The sequence below is a fragment of the Myotis nattereri genome (genome assembly GCF_964212035.1).
Source record: "Myotis nattereri genome assembly, chromosome: 13".
Taxonomy (NCBI): Eukaryota; Metazoa; Chordata; class Mammalia; order Chiroptera; family Vespertilionidae; genus Myotis; species Myotis nattereri.
This window is the reverse complement of record NC_138088.1, coordinates 61274426-61294121: the sequence shown is the minus strand read 5'-3', so window position 1 is coordinate 61294121 and position 19696 is coordinate 61274426. Positions and strand designations below refer to the sequence as shown.

The 19696-nt window shown below is 49.7% G+C and overlaps 1 protein-coding gene across 10 annotated transcripts in view; it reads right to left on the bottom strand.

Annotated features, from left to right (window-relative positions):
• Positions 1 to 3639: 3639 nt before the first annotated feature.
• Positions 3640 to 19696, bottom strand: part of ATE1 (arginyltransferase 1) — a 52949-nt gene continuing 36892 nt past the window's right edge. For all 10 annotated transcript variants that reach the window (XM_081104517.1, XM_081104520.1, XM_081104521.1 and 7 more), the window contains 2 exons: positions 13438 to 13558; positions 3640 to 6537 (listed from right to left, as the gene is read on the bottom strand). In XM_081104517.1, the coding sequence (XP_080960643.1) occupies positions 6359 to 6537; positions 13438 to 13558 (300 nt within the window). In that variant the 3' untranslated portion in view covers positions 3640 to 6358. The remainder of the gene's footprint in view (positions 6538 to 13437; positions 13559 to 19696) is intronic.

Here is a 19696-nt window from a genome sequence, read left to right as displayed (position 1 = left end):
ACCCCAAAGTCATTCATCGATACAGGACGCTACATATCTGTAACTTCCTCTCACCACTGTCTTAGATGCAGAGGGGAGAATTAATTCAAAGACAACCCAAATCTGAAAAAATAAAGCAATCAAAGACATGCCCAATGGGCAATAGAATCCATATCAAAAACACTGGCCAAGATGGGCCAAAGGAAAGCTCCCCTCTCCCCATGGGGTTGTCAGAAGTTTAAGAAGAGGGTGAGACGGTCTCCTTCTGCCCCCTGGTGGCTCTGGGGAAACCAACTGAAAGGGCAGGACAGGGACAGCGGACGCGTCTCCACTGCACTCAGGGCCACCTGAGCAGCTCCCTCTCCACGATGAAGATGATTCACTCTCCCGCCACAGCTCGCTTCTGCCCAGGTCGCCAGCAGGTGCCAGGTAAGCAGGCGGCTCTGCCCACCTCTGGCCACAGGAGCGCGGGCGCTGGGGCTGAGCCATGTGCTCTGGAACCATCACTGGTCACTGCTGTGAGCACAGAGCTTCCGACGACCCCAGGAAACAGCTCGGCCGGCCTCCGTGTCCAATGGTGCTGCCCGGGGCCGGGCACACAGCTCACACAACAGAGCTCACTAATTACCACCAACATACAGAGACTTTATTTTTATTTTTTGGTTAAAAGCTACAAATCTATTTCCCAGTCTCATCGTCCCCACTGCCCCAAGGCAGCATCCCGCAGCCCTAGGTCAGGCGCCCCCTCCCGTCGGTCTGAAGGGGGCTGGTTTCCCACCTACTGGGCAATGGACAGTGCGCTGCGCTCCCGCTGTGGGGAGGCAGGACTTTTCCAAACAAGCTGAGCCCCCGTGTTTACTGGGATCTTTATGCTTAGGCCTCAGCGTCCTTGCTTACAGGACACCGCAGACGCACGTGTCTTCGCAAGGATGCTTGCCCTGCTCATAGTATTAATAGTTACTGTTAGTTCAAGCTGTTACAATAAAAGCCTAAGGAGGCAGGCGAAGTTGGGCCGTTTGGTTTCTCAAGCCAGGCAGTCCCTTAGCCTCTTTCACAGAACCGTGTCGGAGTAATCATTCACCCGTCGCTCAGGGTCTGCCGGTCAGCCCCACAACCTGTGACTCCGAGGCAAGTCGAGGGGACGGTGTAAGGCCTCCGCGTGGGAGGAGGACGCAGGAGAAAGAAATGCGGGAGCAACTCGCGGACAAGATGGAGCAGCCACCTGGGCCCTGGGTGCAGCTGTAACCGCCATGACAGCTGCTGTGTGAAGCAATGCTGGTGTCCCAGGCATCCCGCTGTCTAGTTTTATCTCAAAATAAACAGAAACGCACAGAACGGTACCCGACCTCAAAACCTCTCCCTCATGACACAGCGGAGTCTGCGGTGGCACCGAGGGTGGAGGCTCCCCTGGGGCCCGAGAACCTGCCCACATCCTCGTGGAGAGACAGCCGCTCGGGAGTGCTCGCCCTGTGGGGTCAGACCCCTCCGCGAGCGGGGACTCCAGATGGAACCAGGTCCAGGCTCTGCAAGACTGGCCCGACGTGGTCAGTGTGCGGACAATGGTCACTGACCCACAGAATCGTCTGAACGACTGTGAACGGGGACGTCTAAATGCCAACATGGTCTCCTATGTGGGAGGCACTGCATGCCTTTAGCTGCTTCTGTGACCCTTCGGCCGGTCATTACCAGCGTCTACGCCTGGCACCTCGGATTATACTAGGGTTTGCTGTATGTTTGTGTGTATGTATTACTAGGGTTTGCTGTATGTTTGCGTGTATGTATGTATTGCTAGGGTTTGTTGCATGCATGTATGCATGTATTTATTAATTCTCACTCAAGGATATTTTTTCCCCATTGATTTTTAGAGAGAATGGAAGGGAGGGTGAGAGACAGAAAAAAACATTGATGTGAGAGAGACACATGGTTTGGTTTCCTCCTGCCCACGCCCCAGCCTGAGCCAGGGATTGAGCCTGCAACCAAGGTACGTGCCCTTGACCAGAATCACATCCGTGACCCTTGAGGCCTTGGGCTGACACTCTAACCACTGAGCCAAACCAGCCAGGGCTACCTCAAGCTTCACAGACAGACACGTTCTAACTGGAAACGTTAGGGGTGAGCAACCTGTAAGAACAGCAGTGCGGGTCTGCCTCCCAGATACTCAGTTGAGGGACAGGGAGCGTAGGGCAGAGCTGTATGAGTCACATCCCTGTGGGACCTTCAAGGGCAAAGACAAGTCCTCCTGCTCACTGACCACTGGCGGCCAGGGAGCCGGAATGCGGAGTGCGGGCATCACCGAGTCTTTTTTTAACCCTCTCTGGAGGGTATTTTCCCACTGATTTTAGAGAGAGTGGAAGGGAAAGGGAGACAGAAACACCGATGTGAGAGAGACACTTCGATTGGTTGCCTCCCGCATGCCCCCGACCAGGGCTGGGGAGGAGCCTGCAACCGAGGTACGTGCTCTTGACTGAAATCGAACCCTGGGCCCGTCAGTCCGTAGGCTGACGCTCTATCCACTGAGCCAAACCGGCCAGGGCATCACCAAGTCTTACAGAGAACTGACAAAAACTGTGAAGCCAGTCAATTACAGCCCTGCTACCCACATGGGGGACTAACGTCCACGCCCCGTCTCAAAAGACACAGCGGAACAGTGTGCAGCCGCGGAAATGACATTCTTTCCTCACTGCATCGTCACAATGTCCTAAGACGCTCCACGACATCATAAGGAGTAACGAACAGAATACATGGCATGAGTCCATTTTTATTTAAAGCCACAGGCTGCACACGTGCAGGCAGAACACTCGACAGTGGCGCCCCGTGAAGGGGCGGTGCTTAGGGTCGGGACTGTAAGCGACTCCATGGTCTTTGGTGCACTTTTCTGTCGTTGCAAAGAAGAAAAACAGTGAAGCTATTTCTATGCTGGAAAAAATGTCCGTGGGAATGGTAACTGATATTTGAATAACTTGGAAAATTGGATTCGTTTTACCATGAACTCACCAGGAAAGACACACACTTGTAAATGTGTTCCATAGACACACTGTGGACTGTTACAAGCAGTTGAAGCAGACTGCTTTATCGATATGTAGGAAAACTTCTCTGTAAACTAAATCTTTAGAGAATTAGATCCGAGTTTGTCACAAATCTTTCACTGCAAGTCCCTGTGGGTGACACCAGGTCCGCTCTCCGATGTGCCTGTGGAACCCAGGTTCTCACTGGAGGAGACACTTCCTCCTCTTCTTCCCGAGGAAGGAGCCCAGGGTCCTTTGGCTGAAGTGACTGGTGACCGGGAAGCCAGTGACCGAAAACCGATGTCACGACGCTTCGGCCCATGCTTCTCTGCTCTCCACACGTTCACGCAGGTGAAGTGAACTCCAGGGTCAGCAGAGGAGCACACGTGTCTTTTGTGTATCGACCGGCAGGAGCCTCTGCGGACAGAAGCAGCTTTATTGTCTCCACTCGAGCGTTACCCAATCGGCCGCTCAGAAGGAACAGACGAGAGCAAAAACGTAACATGCCAGCCAGCCGTCCGGCCTCACTGGATCTCTTTTGGAACAAGAGGACATGTTTGAACAACTTCTAACTTAACCCTTTCCCAATTACACCCACTATATTTCCCTTTCTTTAAAGTTAGCAAAAGACAGGCACGTTTTAGGTAACTGGTCATCATATTCTTTTTCACCTTTATTCACACTGAAATAACAGAAAGCCTATAAAATCAAACCATACATCCTTCAAAACCTGACAAGGTTCATTTACATAATAGATTCCACTATGTCAAGCAACCATACACAACTGATATTTTGCAAAACAGATTAAAAATAGGGTAAGCTTGTTTGAAAGGGAAAATGAACAGTAATTTCTTATCCAATTTTAATCAAATGATTACATATTTATCTAATAGGCTCTATATTTAAGAATATAAGAAGTGCTCAGATTACACTTTGTAAAAATAAGAGAACAAAAGTTTCAATAGAACAGAACTAATTTAAGTAACGATGGTCGTATGGGGAGCCTCTAGTACCTTCTGCCCCAAGACAGGAAGGTGGGTGTGACCAGAGCCATGAGCTTGGAAAGGTTCTGTCTTTAGAGGAAGCCAGGGCGTGAGATGATTTCCCAGCTGGACTGTGAGTCAACTGACAAGGTGGCCACTGCCCTTGACTGCCTCTCCCTTCCAGCCACCACCACCAGCAGCAGACGCAGAGAAACACATGGCTGGCTTTTCAAGAAACTGCTACCTGCTCTCAAAAACAACAAAAAACCCAACACGTGACGTGAGCAACCGAGCCAATCTTCATGCCGACCCTCTGGGGCCTCCCTGAGCCACCAGGCCCCGCAGGGTCAGCCCAGGTCCTGGCAGGCAGACCAGCGGCCTCCCTGAAGGAGCCTCCTGCGGAAAAGCCAGCCTGTGCTGGTCCAAGCTGTCTCCTCGCTGACACTCAATGCGATCCCTGCCAACACCATTCTACATGCCAACTGCTCAGAGGGAGGCAGCCGACGCCCAGACCTGCCATCCGAGGGCCCAGGGCACCAAGGACCTCCCTGCCGACCACACTGAAGCACTCACGCCTTCCAATCCCACCTGAGAACGTCCACCTTCAGAGCCCACAACTTGAGAAAACAGCATGTCGACAGAATCCGATTTATGTTAAAATAACGTACGAGTGTACAGGACTAATCTTTCTCTGTATGGCAGGATTTCTGATTATTTTTACTCTCTTGGTTATATTTTTCTTAATGTTTTAATTGCTCATACTATCATTTTTGTAATCATAAGAAAAATTAAGCTACTTTCACTTGAGAGGGCAAGTGAAGCAGTTTTCTATAGATTCTGAAGGAAGCTATAAGCCAGTCAATCAAATGCCCTTGGAGCCTGCTTTGAAGGATTCCAGGAGAACGTGAAATCCCTGCTCTCAGAGGACACGGCTCACTCACCACTATCGCCAGGTGGCCATGTAGCCGCACACGACAGGTGGGACCACACTCTGAGTGAATATGCAGTTTTCCTGGATGTTCAATGTCTAGACATTTGACTTCTGAAACATTGCTTTATGAGTCTGCTGAAATTATTGTACAATGTTTTATCTAAATTCAGTGCATGTAGAAGAACATGTAAAGGCAGCAGTGAGAGTCAGATGACTACGCTTTAGAGCACAGTCTCAAAAGGCTCACGCAACACAACACAGACCAAAGCCGGAACGGGGCTGCCGGGACCGAGGGGTCAGCGGAGAGAGCGCGAGAAAACCAGCCGACTTCTCCCCAGCCTCTCCTCTCTCCTCCCGGGCTCTGCTTCAGACACGTCAACAGAGATAGGACAACGGAGAAAACTCGAGAAAACCACCCATCCTCGTGCTTCCACAGCCCGCCTGCCCTCCTTTCCAAGCACAGCCCACCACCGACAGCGGCCACAGGGGCAATGGCGCCAACAAAACGAAGTGGGAGGGGCAGGGGAGGCTTCACTTCAATGACCAGGGTCGCATCCCCAGTGACACCCAATCAAAAGGCGAGACACGGAGTTCCACCCTGACCCTAGAGCGGAGGCCACAGCTACGAAAGCAGCCGGATAGGAACGAATTCTCAATCAAGAACCAACGACGAGTGTCCTCAGTCCAGAGGAATGAGCAGCCAGGGAAGGCAGGAGCCAACATTTTCTTTAGAAACCCCGCTTCCTTTTAGAAACAGAGCAAATTACGTACCTGGGCAAATACAATTTCCACACTGGGAAACTGAGTGACAGGAGCACTACCAACAACTTTCCCGGAAGAAACCATGCCACGCCGGCGGTGAGCGGGGCTGTGGGGTCCACAGACCCGGTGTCAAGATGCCTGTGCCGTCTCGCACCTGCCCCCCAGCTCCCTTCTGACCCACACGACGTGACGCTCGGTAGGGACTGGACACTGAGAACGAACAGCAGTTCCCTTCTCCTGAGAAGACGTGTTCTAAACGATGAAACGCGCCCCCACCTTCTTCCCCACACGTCAGGGTTTTGTTTGTTTTTTGGCATAAACTAATGTTTTAAATGGATCTGAGGACACACTCTGCTTTGAATTCTAACAGAACAAACAGGCACAACTGTAATTAAAATTACTTACAATTCACGGGTTAATTTTACTTTCTAAAATATTGACAATAAGAGAAGTTTACCATGTCTTATTCATAAAACAAACCTCTGAAATTATAAACCCCAATTATGGAGCTAGGTCATAACATATTTTTTAAATCTTTACATTAACCATGAGATTCTCACAAGTACATTTCCACAAAATAGTTTACAAAAGCCATATGATAGTCAAAATAAAAGAGATTTGCGGGCGGACCGGGATTCCCGCAGCGGCGCGTCTGGGCGGCACGGGCCCAGCACACGGGGTGCGGCCGGCGGAGCGGCTCAGTTCCGGAAGAGCAGCATCCGCTCGGAGCAGGCCTGGCCCACGAGGCTGGCGTACTGCAGCACGGCGGCCTCCTCGCCCGGCTCCCGCTGCTGCTGCTTGAACACGCCGTAAGGCAGGATGGCTTTCTTGTACAGCACCTGCAGCCGGTCGGGGTCCCTGCTGCGACCTTCATCCACTGCAACAACAAAACACCGATTAAAAAGGCACGAGCAAACTCCTTTCCCTAACTCACAGCCACGCACTGGACAGACGGACAGAAGCGCTGAGATCCCCCTCGGAGCAGAAGGCTCAGGGAGGGCGCACAGCAGGAGGACCCCTGAGCGGGTTAGACACGCCCAAGGCCCTGCTGAGGGTGTGCTCCTGGCACGTCGGGGAGACAGAATTGTGTGCCGTGGAAACACTGCCCCCCACATCTTATCACGGTCTCACCACAATCAGGCGCACAGTCAGGTCTTTCCTGCGCAGACTGACGCGGACGTGCCTCTCCTCGAGCCGGCGCACCCCAGGCTGAGGGTTCCCTCTGCGCCGAGCCTTCCGCCCACTCGCAGTCTTGGCGGACCCGGGCGGCCAGGTCAGGGTCTCGGAGAACACGGCGGAGCCTGCTGTGGCTGTCACTGTCGGGTCTGCTTTTTCCCGGTAAAGGACCTTCTGGGTGTCAGCAGCACACTGGACGCCAGGGGACAGCCTGGCCTCTGCCTGGGAGCCCGAGGTGAAGAGCTTTCCCTCAGCTCAACAAAAGCAAAACCACCAAGGACTCCGGGTACCTGAGACTTCGTGGAACCAAACGGCCATGCCAGCCCCGGACGGCCATGTCTAGAACTTCACAGAAAACAGGAATAACGATCTGTTTACACCAACCTACTCTAGGTTTCCATTTCTTTTTTTTTTTCTTTTTTCTTTGTTTAAAGGGATAAGAATGTTTTTAATCATAGGTATGAACAACATACCTTGCCAACATTCTGTTCCATATAGGTTTCCATTTCTGACAGTTGCTCCTAATTCTAAATAATCAGCATTGACTCTTCAACTGACACTGTGTCCTCCACGAGACAGCCACTGGCTGAGGAGGATAAATCAAGTTCAGTGTCAGGAGAGACAGAGCACAGAGCCCTGCAGCTTCTGAGAGGCCAGGTCATGCGCTTGCCTCAGGCTACCTGCCTCCATCACCTTGTGAGGAGGCGAAATCAGGCCTTGCAGGCTGACTACATCCCGGGCCTGCCCAGATACCTGCGATGGGCGGCTTTTCCCAAAGAGGTCACTCAGGCGAGAGCAGACCACATGCCCCCACTGAGCACCAACCTGCTCAGCGTGGACGGGTGAGGACCAGGGGACCCCAGGACGCAACCAGAGGGTCCTCACACCACAGAGCGAAGTCCAGTGCCATTTCCGGTTTCCCCTTGGTCCAGGTGGAAGCATAACGTGGCAGGAGGTGTCTCCTCAAGGCTGCTCCCATCCCCATCCCCAGGGCCGGGTGTCCCGCCTGCGCTCTGCCCTCGCTGCGGGAGCTGGAGCTGGAGCTGGGGGGACAGATGCCAGGACTTCTCCCCAGCGTCTCCCCTCTCCTCCCGGCTCTGCTTCGGCAGCGGCTCCTGCTGCTCTTGATGCTGTCAGGCTCCAGCTTCTGGGGCAGCCCGGCCCCCGGCCCCTTCTTCTTCAGCCAGGCGCGCGGCCGGCCTCCTGCTGCTGCCCAGCTCCGGCTGTCCCTCAGTGCCCCTGGGCGCGCCTCATACACAAGCACTCAGTTCCCTGCAGCAGGTTCTCCGTGGTGAACCTGCAGTGGCTCTGCAGCCCTGGCTGGGCATACCAACTTCACAGTGTGTTGTCTCTTATAACTTCCTATCCAACCGAAGCAGAAAAACCCATGTGCTTTACAATAGGCAAACACGTACATTTGCTAGGTCACCGCCTCCCTCCCGGGGGGAAGCGACAGCAAAGGAAAAGGCAGCACCTGGTTCCTGCTCTCAGTTTCGTGCACATTAATGCTCATGCATTACACCACCTCCCAGCTCTCCATACGCATCACAACCCACACACCTACCCCCACCACCCAGCTCTCCACACGCATCACAACCCACACACCTACCCCCACCACCCAGCTCTCCACACGCATCACAACCCACACACCTACCCCCACCACCCAGCTCTCCACACGCATCACAACCCACACACCTACCCCCACCACCCAGCTCTCCACGACGTTACGGTTGAATGCACCTCTATGTTTGTTTACATTTTTCTCCACAGCAAATGGTGCCACGTGCAGTCTGTGGTTATGTGTAAGTTTGTTAATTTTATGTCAGATATTTTACAATAGATTTGTGCATATTTTATGGTGGTAAATGCACTACTACCTATATACAGTAGTTTATGCATTCATGACATGGCTTTTTCTTAAGTGTTTTTTTGCTATTTCTAAGCTACACGCTTCATCTGTTTTTTCAAATTGTTTTTTCAAACTGTTTTTTCAAATCTCCAAAAAAAATTCCCCAATATAATATTTATTGAAGAAAATTCACAGCCTGGCCAGTGTGGCTCAGTGCCATCTTATGCCCTGAAAGGTCGCTAGTTTGATTATCGGTCAGGGCACACGCCCAGGCTGCGGGTTAAACCCTGGTTGGGGGGCATACAGGAGGCAGCTGATGGATGTTTCTTTCTCACATCAATGTATGTTTCTTTCTCCCTCTCCTCTCCTGTCCTCTCCTGTCCTCTCCTCTCCTCTCCTCTCCCTCTAAAATCAATTAAAAAACACACACCCATATTTAAAACTGCCAGTACTTTAGGAAAAGGGAACAGAGATCAACAAGACATGTAATAAGAGAATAAAAAGAACGATACAATATAAAGTTTAAAGTATTTCACTAACCTGAAGTAACAACGAATTTCCTGGGAATTAGTCATCTATGAAATTACTGAATACTCAGTAATAAGCACATTATGTTTAAATATCCTTTTAAATCATAAAACAGTACTTGTTGCAAAACCAAATAATACAGAAAAAAATAGAAAGTGATGTCAACCCCCATCCATAATCCTCTCCTACCACTCTCGTCCTTGCTCCACCAGACATCTGCCCAAGTTACCAGGTTTAACGATTTCATAAGATGCATTTAAACATGTAAATTCAGAGTTTCCTATCATATTTTTACCATACCTTAAATTACGGCCAGAAAATTAAATCAATCACCTTTTCAATAGGTACACTGTATTAATGTCAGAAACTAATTATTGTTATAGACAAAATAACACATTTCTGTTTTCTGCAGGTTTATAACCACCAGTCATATTTACAATAAAGGCAGGTTCTGATTCTTGGCACACTATACAGAATCAGTTTTAAAACCAATTTAAAAGCTAAACAAATTTACCAGACACTTAAAATACTAAAAATAAATTAGTTGTTATGAAAGGAGGAAAACCGTGTCCTAAGTCCTCACAAAACCCCTCGGTAGCCGCCATCGTGCCGTCTGCCTGACACGTCCTCAGTGCCCACGCCCCGCAGCCCGAGGGACGGCAGAGGCTCGAGGACAAGCCACTCTGAGACCCCAGACCAGACTCCGCGTCTGTCCACGGCAGGCCCGCCAGTGCTGAGCCGGCCGGATGTGTCACTGCAGAACCCCTCCCCTCCTTCTCTAATGCATCCACTTGACTTCAGGAAATCAACACGGAAGGCAATCCCGCAAACCCCGTTTTCTGAGACACGCGCTCCATCACTAGTGACACAAATGCGCCATCAGTTCTATGACGTGTTGATCTTGAAGGAAAACGCGAGAAACAACTGTCTGATTTCCTAGCTTTGTATCCACAGGAGACACAGGTGCTTCAAAGGAAGCGCATCGAGAGCGCAAAGCGTGACTTATCCTCACGGGACGTAACGCCCTCATTCTTCTCGGAGATTTGGTAACGTGTAGGCTTTCCCGACGCGTGGTGAGAGGCGATCCTCTTCACTTGTGCGCTGCTACAGCATTATGACGTGACCACGACAACCGTTCCTCATGAACAGAGCTGCACAGCGGCCGGCACAGCGACGGCAACGACGCCACATGTACTTGGGCGTGAGTGCGATGTAACGGGAGAACGTGGATTGCCAGACAAGTGCACGACAGACCCAACTCAGGAATCAAACCCAACTATGGAAAGTCCAAAGTCAGTATGAGTCAGGCTATTTCCCAGCAGGCCTAACAGCGAGGGTGCCCGGACAAGGAAGAGCAGGGCGCACACCCAGCAACGCGCTGCTGCAGGAGACGGTGTCGCTTCAATCTCCTGAGCGTGGTTTCATGCATTTGGACAAATTTCTATTAGTGTCCCAGTAAGTATTCTTTTAAAGTAATTTTTAAAAAGAGGTAAGATGTAACTTTGATGCAGAAATTTTTAAATCTACTTGCCCTGGCCAGGGAGCTCAGTTGGTTAGTGTCAGCCGCATACACCAAGATTGATAAATATTCAATCTATCCATATCCAACTATCAATTTAAAACAACCGGAAGACTTAAAAATCATTTGAGCTCTAGCCGGTTTGGCTCAGGGGACAGAGTGTCGCCCTGCGAACCAAAGGGTCCTGGATTTGATTCTGGTCAAGGGCACGTACTGTGTCTGTAGGCTCCCTCCTGGTCCCAGCCCTGGTCAGGGCGCATGCAGGAGGCAACCCATCGATGTGTTTCTCTTACATCAACGTTTCTATTTTTCCCTCTCCCACTCTCTCTAAAAATTAATGGAAAAATATCCTCGGGTGAGGAGTAACAAAAATAAAATAAATAATCATTTGAGAAACCTTTGAGATTCTTTCTTTACAGTGGGGCCTGAGGTCCTGAACGAAAAACAAAAGGCCGGCTGGTGATTTCTTTAGACTTTTCCAAGTTACTTCAGCTGTCAGCTCCCCAACCCACCCCAGTGCTTTAAAAACAGGAAATACACCGGGTTTTTATTGTTACCCAGTCTTCCTAGCTGAGAAATAACCATAGAACCTAAATCTCCAGTGTGTGTGGGGGGTGGGGGTGGGGGGGGGTGTATTTGTAGAGGAGGGAGGAACAGGTTCCCAGAGGCCTGCAGCCACTCAGGATGGGAAACGTAACTTTTCGTACAGGTGGGCCCTGGTGCACCCGTAGCCACTGCGCTTCACAGAGACTAGGGTGGCGGCGGTGCCTTCGGTGGGGATCTGACTGCTGGAGGCTGGAGGGGAGCCGGGACCTGGGAGAAAGCACCCGCTGACCGACAGCACGACTTCTCTGCGTCAGCGTCTGGGTAAGCAGAAGCAACCCTGGCCCAGAGAGGAGGTTTCTCACGAACGCCACTTCAATCTCCAACGGCCATGCTTCACAGCACGCACAACATTCCAGCAGAAACTGCACTTTAATTTCCTAAAACCACAGGACATAAGTCTGATTTCAAATAGTGTCTGGACTGTGATATTCAATACTGATAACACAGGCCCTGAGTGGAGTCCCCTGTGCCCAGCCCGGTCAGCAAACCGAGACTCACTGCCTCGCTTTCTCAGGGTCAGCCTCCCCAGGAGCCGGGCCTTACACCGGCCCAGCTGGGATGACATGGTCAGCACTCCTGAGGTGAGCTGCCTGACAGACTCCTGGCAGACCCTGCCACAACCAATCAGCTCTTTGCTAGTGTAACTTCCTTGTCCCGCCCTCTTCTGCCTATAAAGTCGTCCACTGTGCACAGCTCCTCGGAGCTCCTTGGTGTCTGCTAGGTGGGATGCTGCCTGATTTACGAGTCATTGAACACAGCCAGTAAGATCTTTAAGATTTACTGTTGAATTCTGTTAACACTCCGTGGGAACCACACCAGAGTCGCCAGATGCTCAAGGCCATCAGAGTATGAAAGGCTCTACCTACAGTACCCGGTGCCAGGGCCACTCTGAGCATAGGACTCTGAATCGAGTGTCCAAGGACACAGCAAGCTCACAGTACACTGTGCCCTTCTACAACCCAAACATGATGTCACTACTTTGGTCTCAGTAGTCTAATGCATGTGACTGACCAGCCAGTGTGCTGGAGAGGGAGCTCAGAGGCGGCTACGATGAGAGGCGGTGGGTCCAGAGGCAGCTGCGGCTGCTCAGATAACAGCTGTGGGGACAGAGGCTCCTGCTGCTGTGTGGGAAGATGATTTGTTAACTAGCCGTGGGCAGCTACCTGCTGAATGGGACTTCGCTTTGAAGATCTTTTTGTCCAGTGGCTCCTTGTTAGCAATGGCTACATGGCCACTAGCTCCTACAATAAAGACTCCCTCACACACCCACAGCGTCTCACGGCTTCTCCGTCTACCACCCAGTAGCCCAGAAAGTCCAGCCCCAGCCGTGGGGCTCGGACCCAACCGCTGGCGTAGCACGGCAGGACCAGAACCGGTGCCCCCACTCGGCCCAGGCGGCAGGATGGAGCAGTGAATGCTGCCACCAATGACAGTGAGCACAGGATAAAGGAGGAACCTGGACTGAGTTCCCAACAATTAATGCAGCGAGCAGGGTTCAAGGAGGAACATGCTTCCACCACACTTCGATGCACTATTTAAAAAAAGGGGGCGCACCCATGGGGAACACGGGGGAAAATGTGCTGGGTTTTCTGGGCAGGAGGTGCAAGAGGCAGAAAAGGAGAAGCATAGAAATGCAAGAAGTCAAGAAAGTATCACAAAACCAAAAGCCATCACAGCCTGTTGCCCAGCTCCACCCTGAAGCCCTTCCACAACTTTACTCAGTCCAGCTGGTCAGTAACTGGTCAGTATTTCTATCTTGGTCGCTAATCGGGGGAACAACTCTTACGCACTCTGAGAGTAAAAGTAACGAACGCTGGAGTCAGCCCTCAAGCAAGATGTGAAAACGAATCGAATGAGGAACTCAGTCAGCAAGGAGCACCAGCACACGAGTTGTCTGCATTTCTCTGCAAAGCTATTTGTTGTGTGTGCATGTGGTCCCTCTTACACACACACACACACACACACACACACACACACACACTCATGCACACTCTACAATAGACAGAAAGCTCTCTGGACCCTGTTAGGAGTCACAGCCCCAGCACATGAATTCTAGGACCAGAGCCACGGCTTCCCGTCGAGCTCTGCTCCACACATACCTGCTTCGGGGTCCTGGTTGAAACGGCAGTACTTGGAGTTCTCCAGGGAAGGCAGGCACTGCTCGATGGGCACCCACACGTACGTCTCAGGACACAGCAAGTCGGAAGGTCTGTAATGACCCTGAGGAGACATGAGGGAAAAGGCATGACTACCACCGTACGCCCTCGTTCCGAGGCTCCTGGGAGGGTTGCACCACATGTAAGGAAGGCAGCCAGAGCGGCTTTCCTGTCAGGCTCATGGACTCTAGCAATGCCCGCGCCCCACCCACAGTCACAGGGCATCCAGGGCATCCAGGGCCTTTGTTGTGTGACACAGGACCACTGGGAGGCCTGTGCCAATCTGGAAGATTTGGGTTCCTATTTCTTTTGGGAGAAATAACTGACATATGATTTTTGCTGGGCTGATTGCTAAGAATATCCAGTTTCAAAATCAAGTTGTCTTTTAAATGCTAGTTAATAACACAGGGAAATTTCTTTTCATGTATGAGAGTATTCTAATTTAAATATGAAATGAACTTATTTTCTAAAGTAAAATTTCATCATGATCCTTAGTCACAAAATTCTCACTTTGTAGACTCAGTTGACAATTTCATCTCATTCTAATAAATTAAAAGGTACTGTCTTGACAACATACTTCCACTTCCATGAGCAATCTAAACTAATAAATGTAAATAAAGAGAAGTCTAAAAAACATAGAAATTTCAGAGAAACATCTGGGATGTTTCTTTTATCCGATTACATCTTCCCAGATTCCTACAGAACGTACAACTGATGAAAAATGAAAGAAAAGCTTACTATTTATATTACAATGGAAAATTCCCTGTAACAACCCTGAAGAAAGCACTGGAATGACTACCCCTTTTTAAACAAAGTCAAGTGTTAAAAGGTCTACTCTTTGACTATAGTAAATCCAGAAATACATGATTTCAATTTCAAAAAGGCTTTAACATCTTTTAAAAACTTTTTTTTTTTTTGGCCTTCATAAGATATATGTAAACCCCTATGTATTCAGGACTATATATGTTTACAAATCTGACATGTAAGAATTCTCTCTGAATATTACATTTTTCTTTGCATAAGTTTAAACAACATGCAAAAAAGAAGTTATTTCTTTAATTAAAGAACTTGAGACTGTTATTTTTCTCAGGAAAAAGAAAAAAAGAAAATGAGAGAAAAGTAAAGAAAGGCTTTCATATGATATCCACCCAAGTGAGCGTTCCTGGCTTCTAATTGGAAGCATCTGGGGATGGGCTTGGCCGATGGCAATAAAACTGAGGTTACCAATTCACACCCTGCCATTTTGAGGGAATTTTGTTTTTCCAGTTTTCAAATTAAAACCAAACGGACTTTCCTTTGAACTCTGGTCCTGAAGCAAAGCTCTTTATGAGGTTTCACTCTCAGGAATACTTCATAAACATTTTGAAAAGTTCGAAGGATTTTGTGAGTATTTGAGAAAAGGATAAAGCAGCGGTTTGTTTTGAAAGTTCAAGTTAAATAAAAATGTAAGAACACAAAAAAGACAATACTGTTTAAAGAGAGAGAGAGAGAGAGAGAGAGAGAGAGAGAGAGAGAGAGAGAGAAGCACCGAGCAGAAAGGAAGAGTAGAGTCCTCCCTCAGGCAAAGCTGACAGGTACCCCTTTCTACAACAAACCTCGTGGCTTTACTACGACCACTTGCCTACAGAGCAGCTCTGACACCACATAAACAAAACCAGCCGACAGCAATCCATTAGAGCGGGCAGCACCTCAGAGAAAGCGGAGAACGGGGTTATGAAACCCAGCCTTTCTTCCCCTGAAAGACAACACCAGCGGAGCCCTCGAGGAGCCCTGCGCAGACCCCGCTCCCGGCTCTCACATAAACAGAGGCTGACTTGGGCCCAGGGGGGTGCTTGGGAAGTAACTGGAGCCGCGCTGTTTTCAGAAACGGTGTTGGGACGGACGGCACCGCTCAGCAGTGAGGAGAGCGGAGACGGGAAGACAAAGGGCCCAAACATCTGCATCCATTTGTGCTCCCCAATTTCTGAAAGCCAGCAGATGCGCTCCACGTGCTGCAGGCTAAGCTTTGAAAACCTAAAAATACATATTTCTTCCTCCGACAAACAGAAGTGATGGAATCCTGTGTTTCTTTAATTAAAATCCAGGGCTGGCAAAGGCTCCAGGACTTACTTGAAAGCTTCCTTAAGACGGGGCTATTTATTTTACTAGTAGCGAGTAAAGATTCCAATTCAGCTTTAATCACAATCTTTGCTTTTATTTTGGAAACCCTGGGTTAATCTTTTTTCTTCTAGAAAATACAAAGAAAGCTTGTGAAGAAAAGATTCAGGGAGTCAACTTACAGCCCAAATTTAATTTCAAACTGAAGGGTCATAAGTTGAAAAGGATAGAGAAGAAAAAAAGAAATAGGATGAAAGATGAAGAGAAAGAAAATAATAGAGAGAAAATGAAAAGTAAAATTCAAAGTTTCTTTAATTTCTGTTGCAGGTTAAAGATTTTAAATGCATGTCTGTGTGTATTTGTGTGTATGTTAAATGTGGCCTTCGCCACGTTGATGAAAAGCATCAGTTCGGTGTTTGCTTTGCTAAGCTGTTGCTTAGAACACGGCAGCTAGTCACTGGGTCTGACACTCCCTAAGGTGACACCTTCCAACCCACAGACAGACATGGGAGCCGACTCCAAGTTCTCCCTGGTGAGCCCAGCTCCCTGCCACCATCGGAGAGCACTGACGGGGTAAGTTCTCTACGAGCCCCCCTTTCTGGTCCCACAATATCTACAGTAAAGTGGAACGACACATTTCAGAGGCCAGTGGCCTTAGTTACAGCTGACGAGAAATGACACAAGATAAAAAGGCACGATCAACTCCTTCCTGCTTTGAAACGAGCTTACGTCTGACTAATCCCAGAACCCTGTGCGGTAAAGCGTCAGTACTGCCAGGTGTTTACAGCTGCGTGGACCCAGGGCTCCTGCTCCGTGGCTGAGGCCGGACACTGAGTGTCAGGCCCGCGTGCGCCAGCCGGCCTCCTTACCCCGCGCTCCCCAGGGCACTCGCTCTCAGCACAAGGCACGGGCTAGGGGCCCGCGGTGACCGCTCATCGGGCCTGAATGCCCACTGCACCTCGGGCTCGGCATCCCCTCACCACCACCGACTCCTTCCGTTCCAGACAGGATCCCCCGGGCTCTCACTCCTGCAGGTCAGCAGGTGATTAGTAAATACCCTCCACCTGCCGGGCTCCATGCCAGCGTCCTGGGCGGGCATGCCACGGGGAACAACACTGCCCATCCCAGTTCTCAGGGACCTCTACCAGGAGGGGAGGCGACCGAGTCTGGCAAACAGGTGAGGAAAAGCACATCAGACAGCGAGTGCCACAGGGCTAAGCCCACCCTAGAACGCAGTGCAGCCGGCCCTGCTGTTCGCTGGGAGCCACCCCTCCCCGCCCCCACCCCCACTTACCCCAACCTGGAGTTTCCTTGCCTCCCTTGTGCCTGGGCAGAATTCCTTGTATGGACTGAGCTCTCAATAAATACTTAGTGTTTGCGACTTAAGCTAAGCTGTGTCATCCTGTGTTCCTTAAGAACAGAAAATCAGACCATTCCAAAGCTAGAAGAGCCTTAGACCCTAGCAGTCTCCAGTCTCATTTTGGTATTTAAGAGGGAGGGGGAGAGAGAAGTCAAGTGACTTAAGGCCCGTGTCCTGTTCATGGAGACTCGCCTGCTTAGCGCCATCGGGGGCTGAATCCCAGAGAAACACGTTGTTTTCAAGGTTCTTGTTCAAGTTGAGAGGCCCCGCGTCAAACCAGTGCTGCAGACAGTCATGAAAACACAGCTTCACACACAGCGAGCTGCCTCACTGGTCACGCCTCTATCTGAAGCTATAATATTTTCCTAGCAAACGTTTTTCAATGACTATGAAAGCCTCACTCCTGAAAGTCTGTGTAATGACACCCCTGAGGGAAATAAGAAGTTAGCGGAACCTCCTGTGCACCCCAGGGGGTGATCTTTGGTAATCATCCCTTTTTTCCTGCCTGAGGGGAAATTCATCACAGTGACCTGAACGCTTCAAGCTTAAGGATAGCCTTCCCCCTCACCCGTGCAGCAGGAGTCCGGGAGAATCTACATCCTACGGCCTTGAGTGTCATCAATATTCTGTGTCTCTGCAAGGAAGCACTCGGGAGAAGGCGACCGTGACAGCTTGGGGAGGACCCACACGTCAGCAAGCTCAAGGGATAACGAATAGACCGCTTCCTCCCGTTCTCAACCATCAGTTACGGGATTATGAAGAACATAGCGACTTTTACCTTAAACAGTATTCAGAGTGGGCAAAGCAAGTCCATTCACAGAATTCTAGATAACTTACTGTGAAGAATTTATGATGTTATAAACACCAAACAATCTTGGATGACAACTTGAGAAAGCTTACTTATTCATTCCATCCAGCTTAAAATATCCAATTGGCCCCAACTCAACCACGCCGCCAGAACAGAATTTACAGAGCCTCAAGATGATAGTAATTAACATCTTTGTAATGTTATAGTTTTATCCATTTCAGCCCATTATAAAACCACATACGCAAAAAGCAAAAAACGTTTATGATGCAAGAATATGGTATTGGTGGTCTGAATGAACTTTATTTTTATTTTTTAATCCTCACCAGAGGACATTTTTCCACTGATCTTTAGAGAGTGGAAGAGAGAGGAAAAAACAGAGAGAAACATCGGTGTGACAGAGACACATCAATGGGTTGCCTCCTGCACACACACTGGCCAGGGCCTGGGAGGAGTCTGCAACCAAAGTATGTGCCCTCGACCAGAATCGAACCTGGGACCCTACAGTCCACAGGCTGACGCCCTATCAACTGAGCCAAAACGGCTGGAGCTGAAAGGACTTAACTTTAAAATGCATATGTAAAGGGAAAGTTACCAACGGCCAAACCATTCAACCATTCTTCCACAGTGTTATCTATCTTTGACTTTACACAAAAAAATACATCCTCCTGCCCTAGCTGGTTTGGCTCAGTGGATAGAGCATTGGCCTGTGGACTGAAGGGTCCTGGGTTCGATTCCAGTCAAGGGCACATGACTGAGTTGCAGGCTCGATTCCCAGTAGGGGGCGTGCAGGAGGCGGCCGATGAATCATTCTCTCATCATTGATGTTTCTATCTCTCTCTCCCTATCTGAAATCAATAAAAATATATTTAAAAAAGAAAAAGAAAAGATAGCTACTCCTGCTTTCAAAACACACACACACACACACACACACCCCACATCCTCCTAAAATTTACGGAGCCAATCATCACCTTTACATCTAGTAACAGTTTGGAGAAATCAAAATAGCATGATTATCACATCAGAGCTCTCTGGAAATAGTAGAAATAAAACCGAAGCTGAAGTCTACGACTTCCAGATGCGGGAGGGTAATTCTGACAAGTCACGAGTATGCAGAGCCTGAAATTATGGCAATTTTACAGCTTCGAGCCCGAGAGTGTGGAGCACGGAGCAGGTTGGAAGCTGCCGACCTGCAGCCGCCTGGAAGCTCCGCAGACACAGCCTCTGAGCAGCCAGCGGGGTGCCCAGCGGACAGACCCTGGCAACATCCTGGGTATCAGCACAGGCCCTGAGGCTAAAGGCACTCACTGTGCTTCAATCCACGGCAGTGAGTCTGCCTGACGCTGTAGGGCAGGGGTCAGCACGCTATGGCAGGAGCCCCATTTGGCCTGCTGCTCGCTTTCGCGTGGCCTGAACCCTAAAATGGTTCTTACATTGTCAAAGGTTGAAATGAAAGAATGCCCCCACTCCCTGACCTGTAGGAACTACATAATCCACATTCCAAGTCGTGAGCAGAGGCTTCCTGGAGCACAGCCGTGCCCTTGCTTACATACTTATGGCTGCTTTGCCACAAGAGCAGACCACGTGGCCTTCAACCTACTATTACTCTCTGGCCTTTATAGCAGGACTGCCAGGGAGAGAATGTCCATCTCCAGGAGGTGATCAGAGGGCGCCAGGCTGTGTTCATCCTGTGGTCTCCATGGGCTCTCCACTTCTGTGCACTGCCTGAGATTTACACTGTGCCTCGACGGAAGGGTTTCTTAAAAAACCCAAACACTTTCCAATTATGAGAATTTAAGGATATATGAAAGAAGTAACATTCCCATAATGTAAAATAGTAAATTTTTTAAAGCCACTGTCAGAACCAGGGGTGGATTTGGGACAAGGAGCCCAGACTATGCACGGCCAGACATGGAAACTGCAGAGACCCACCTGAGTAA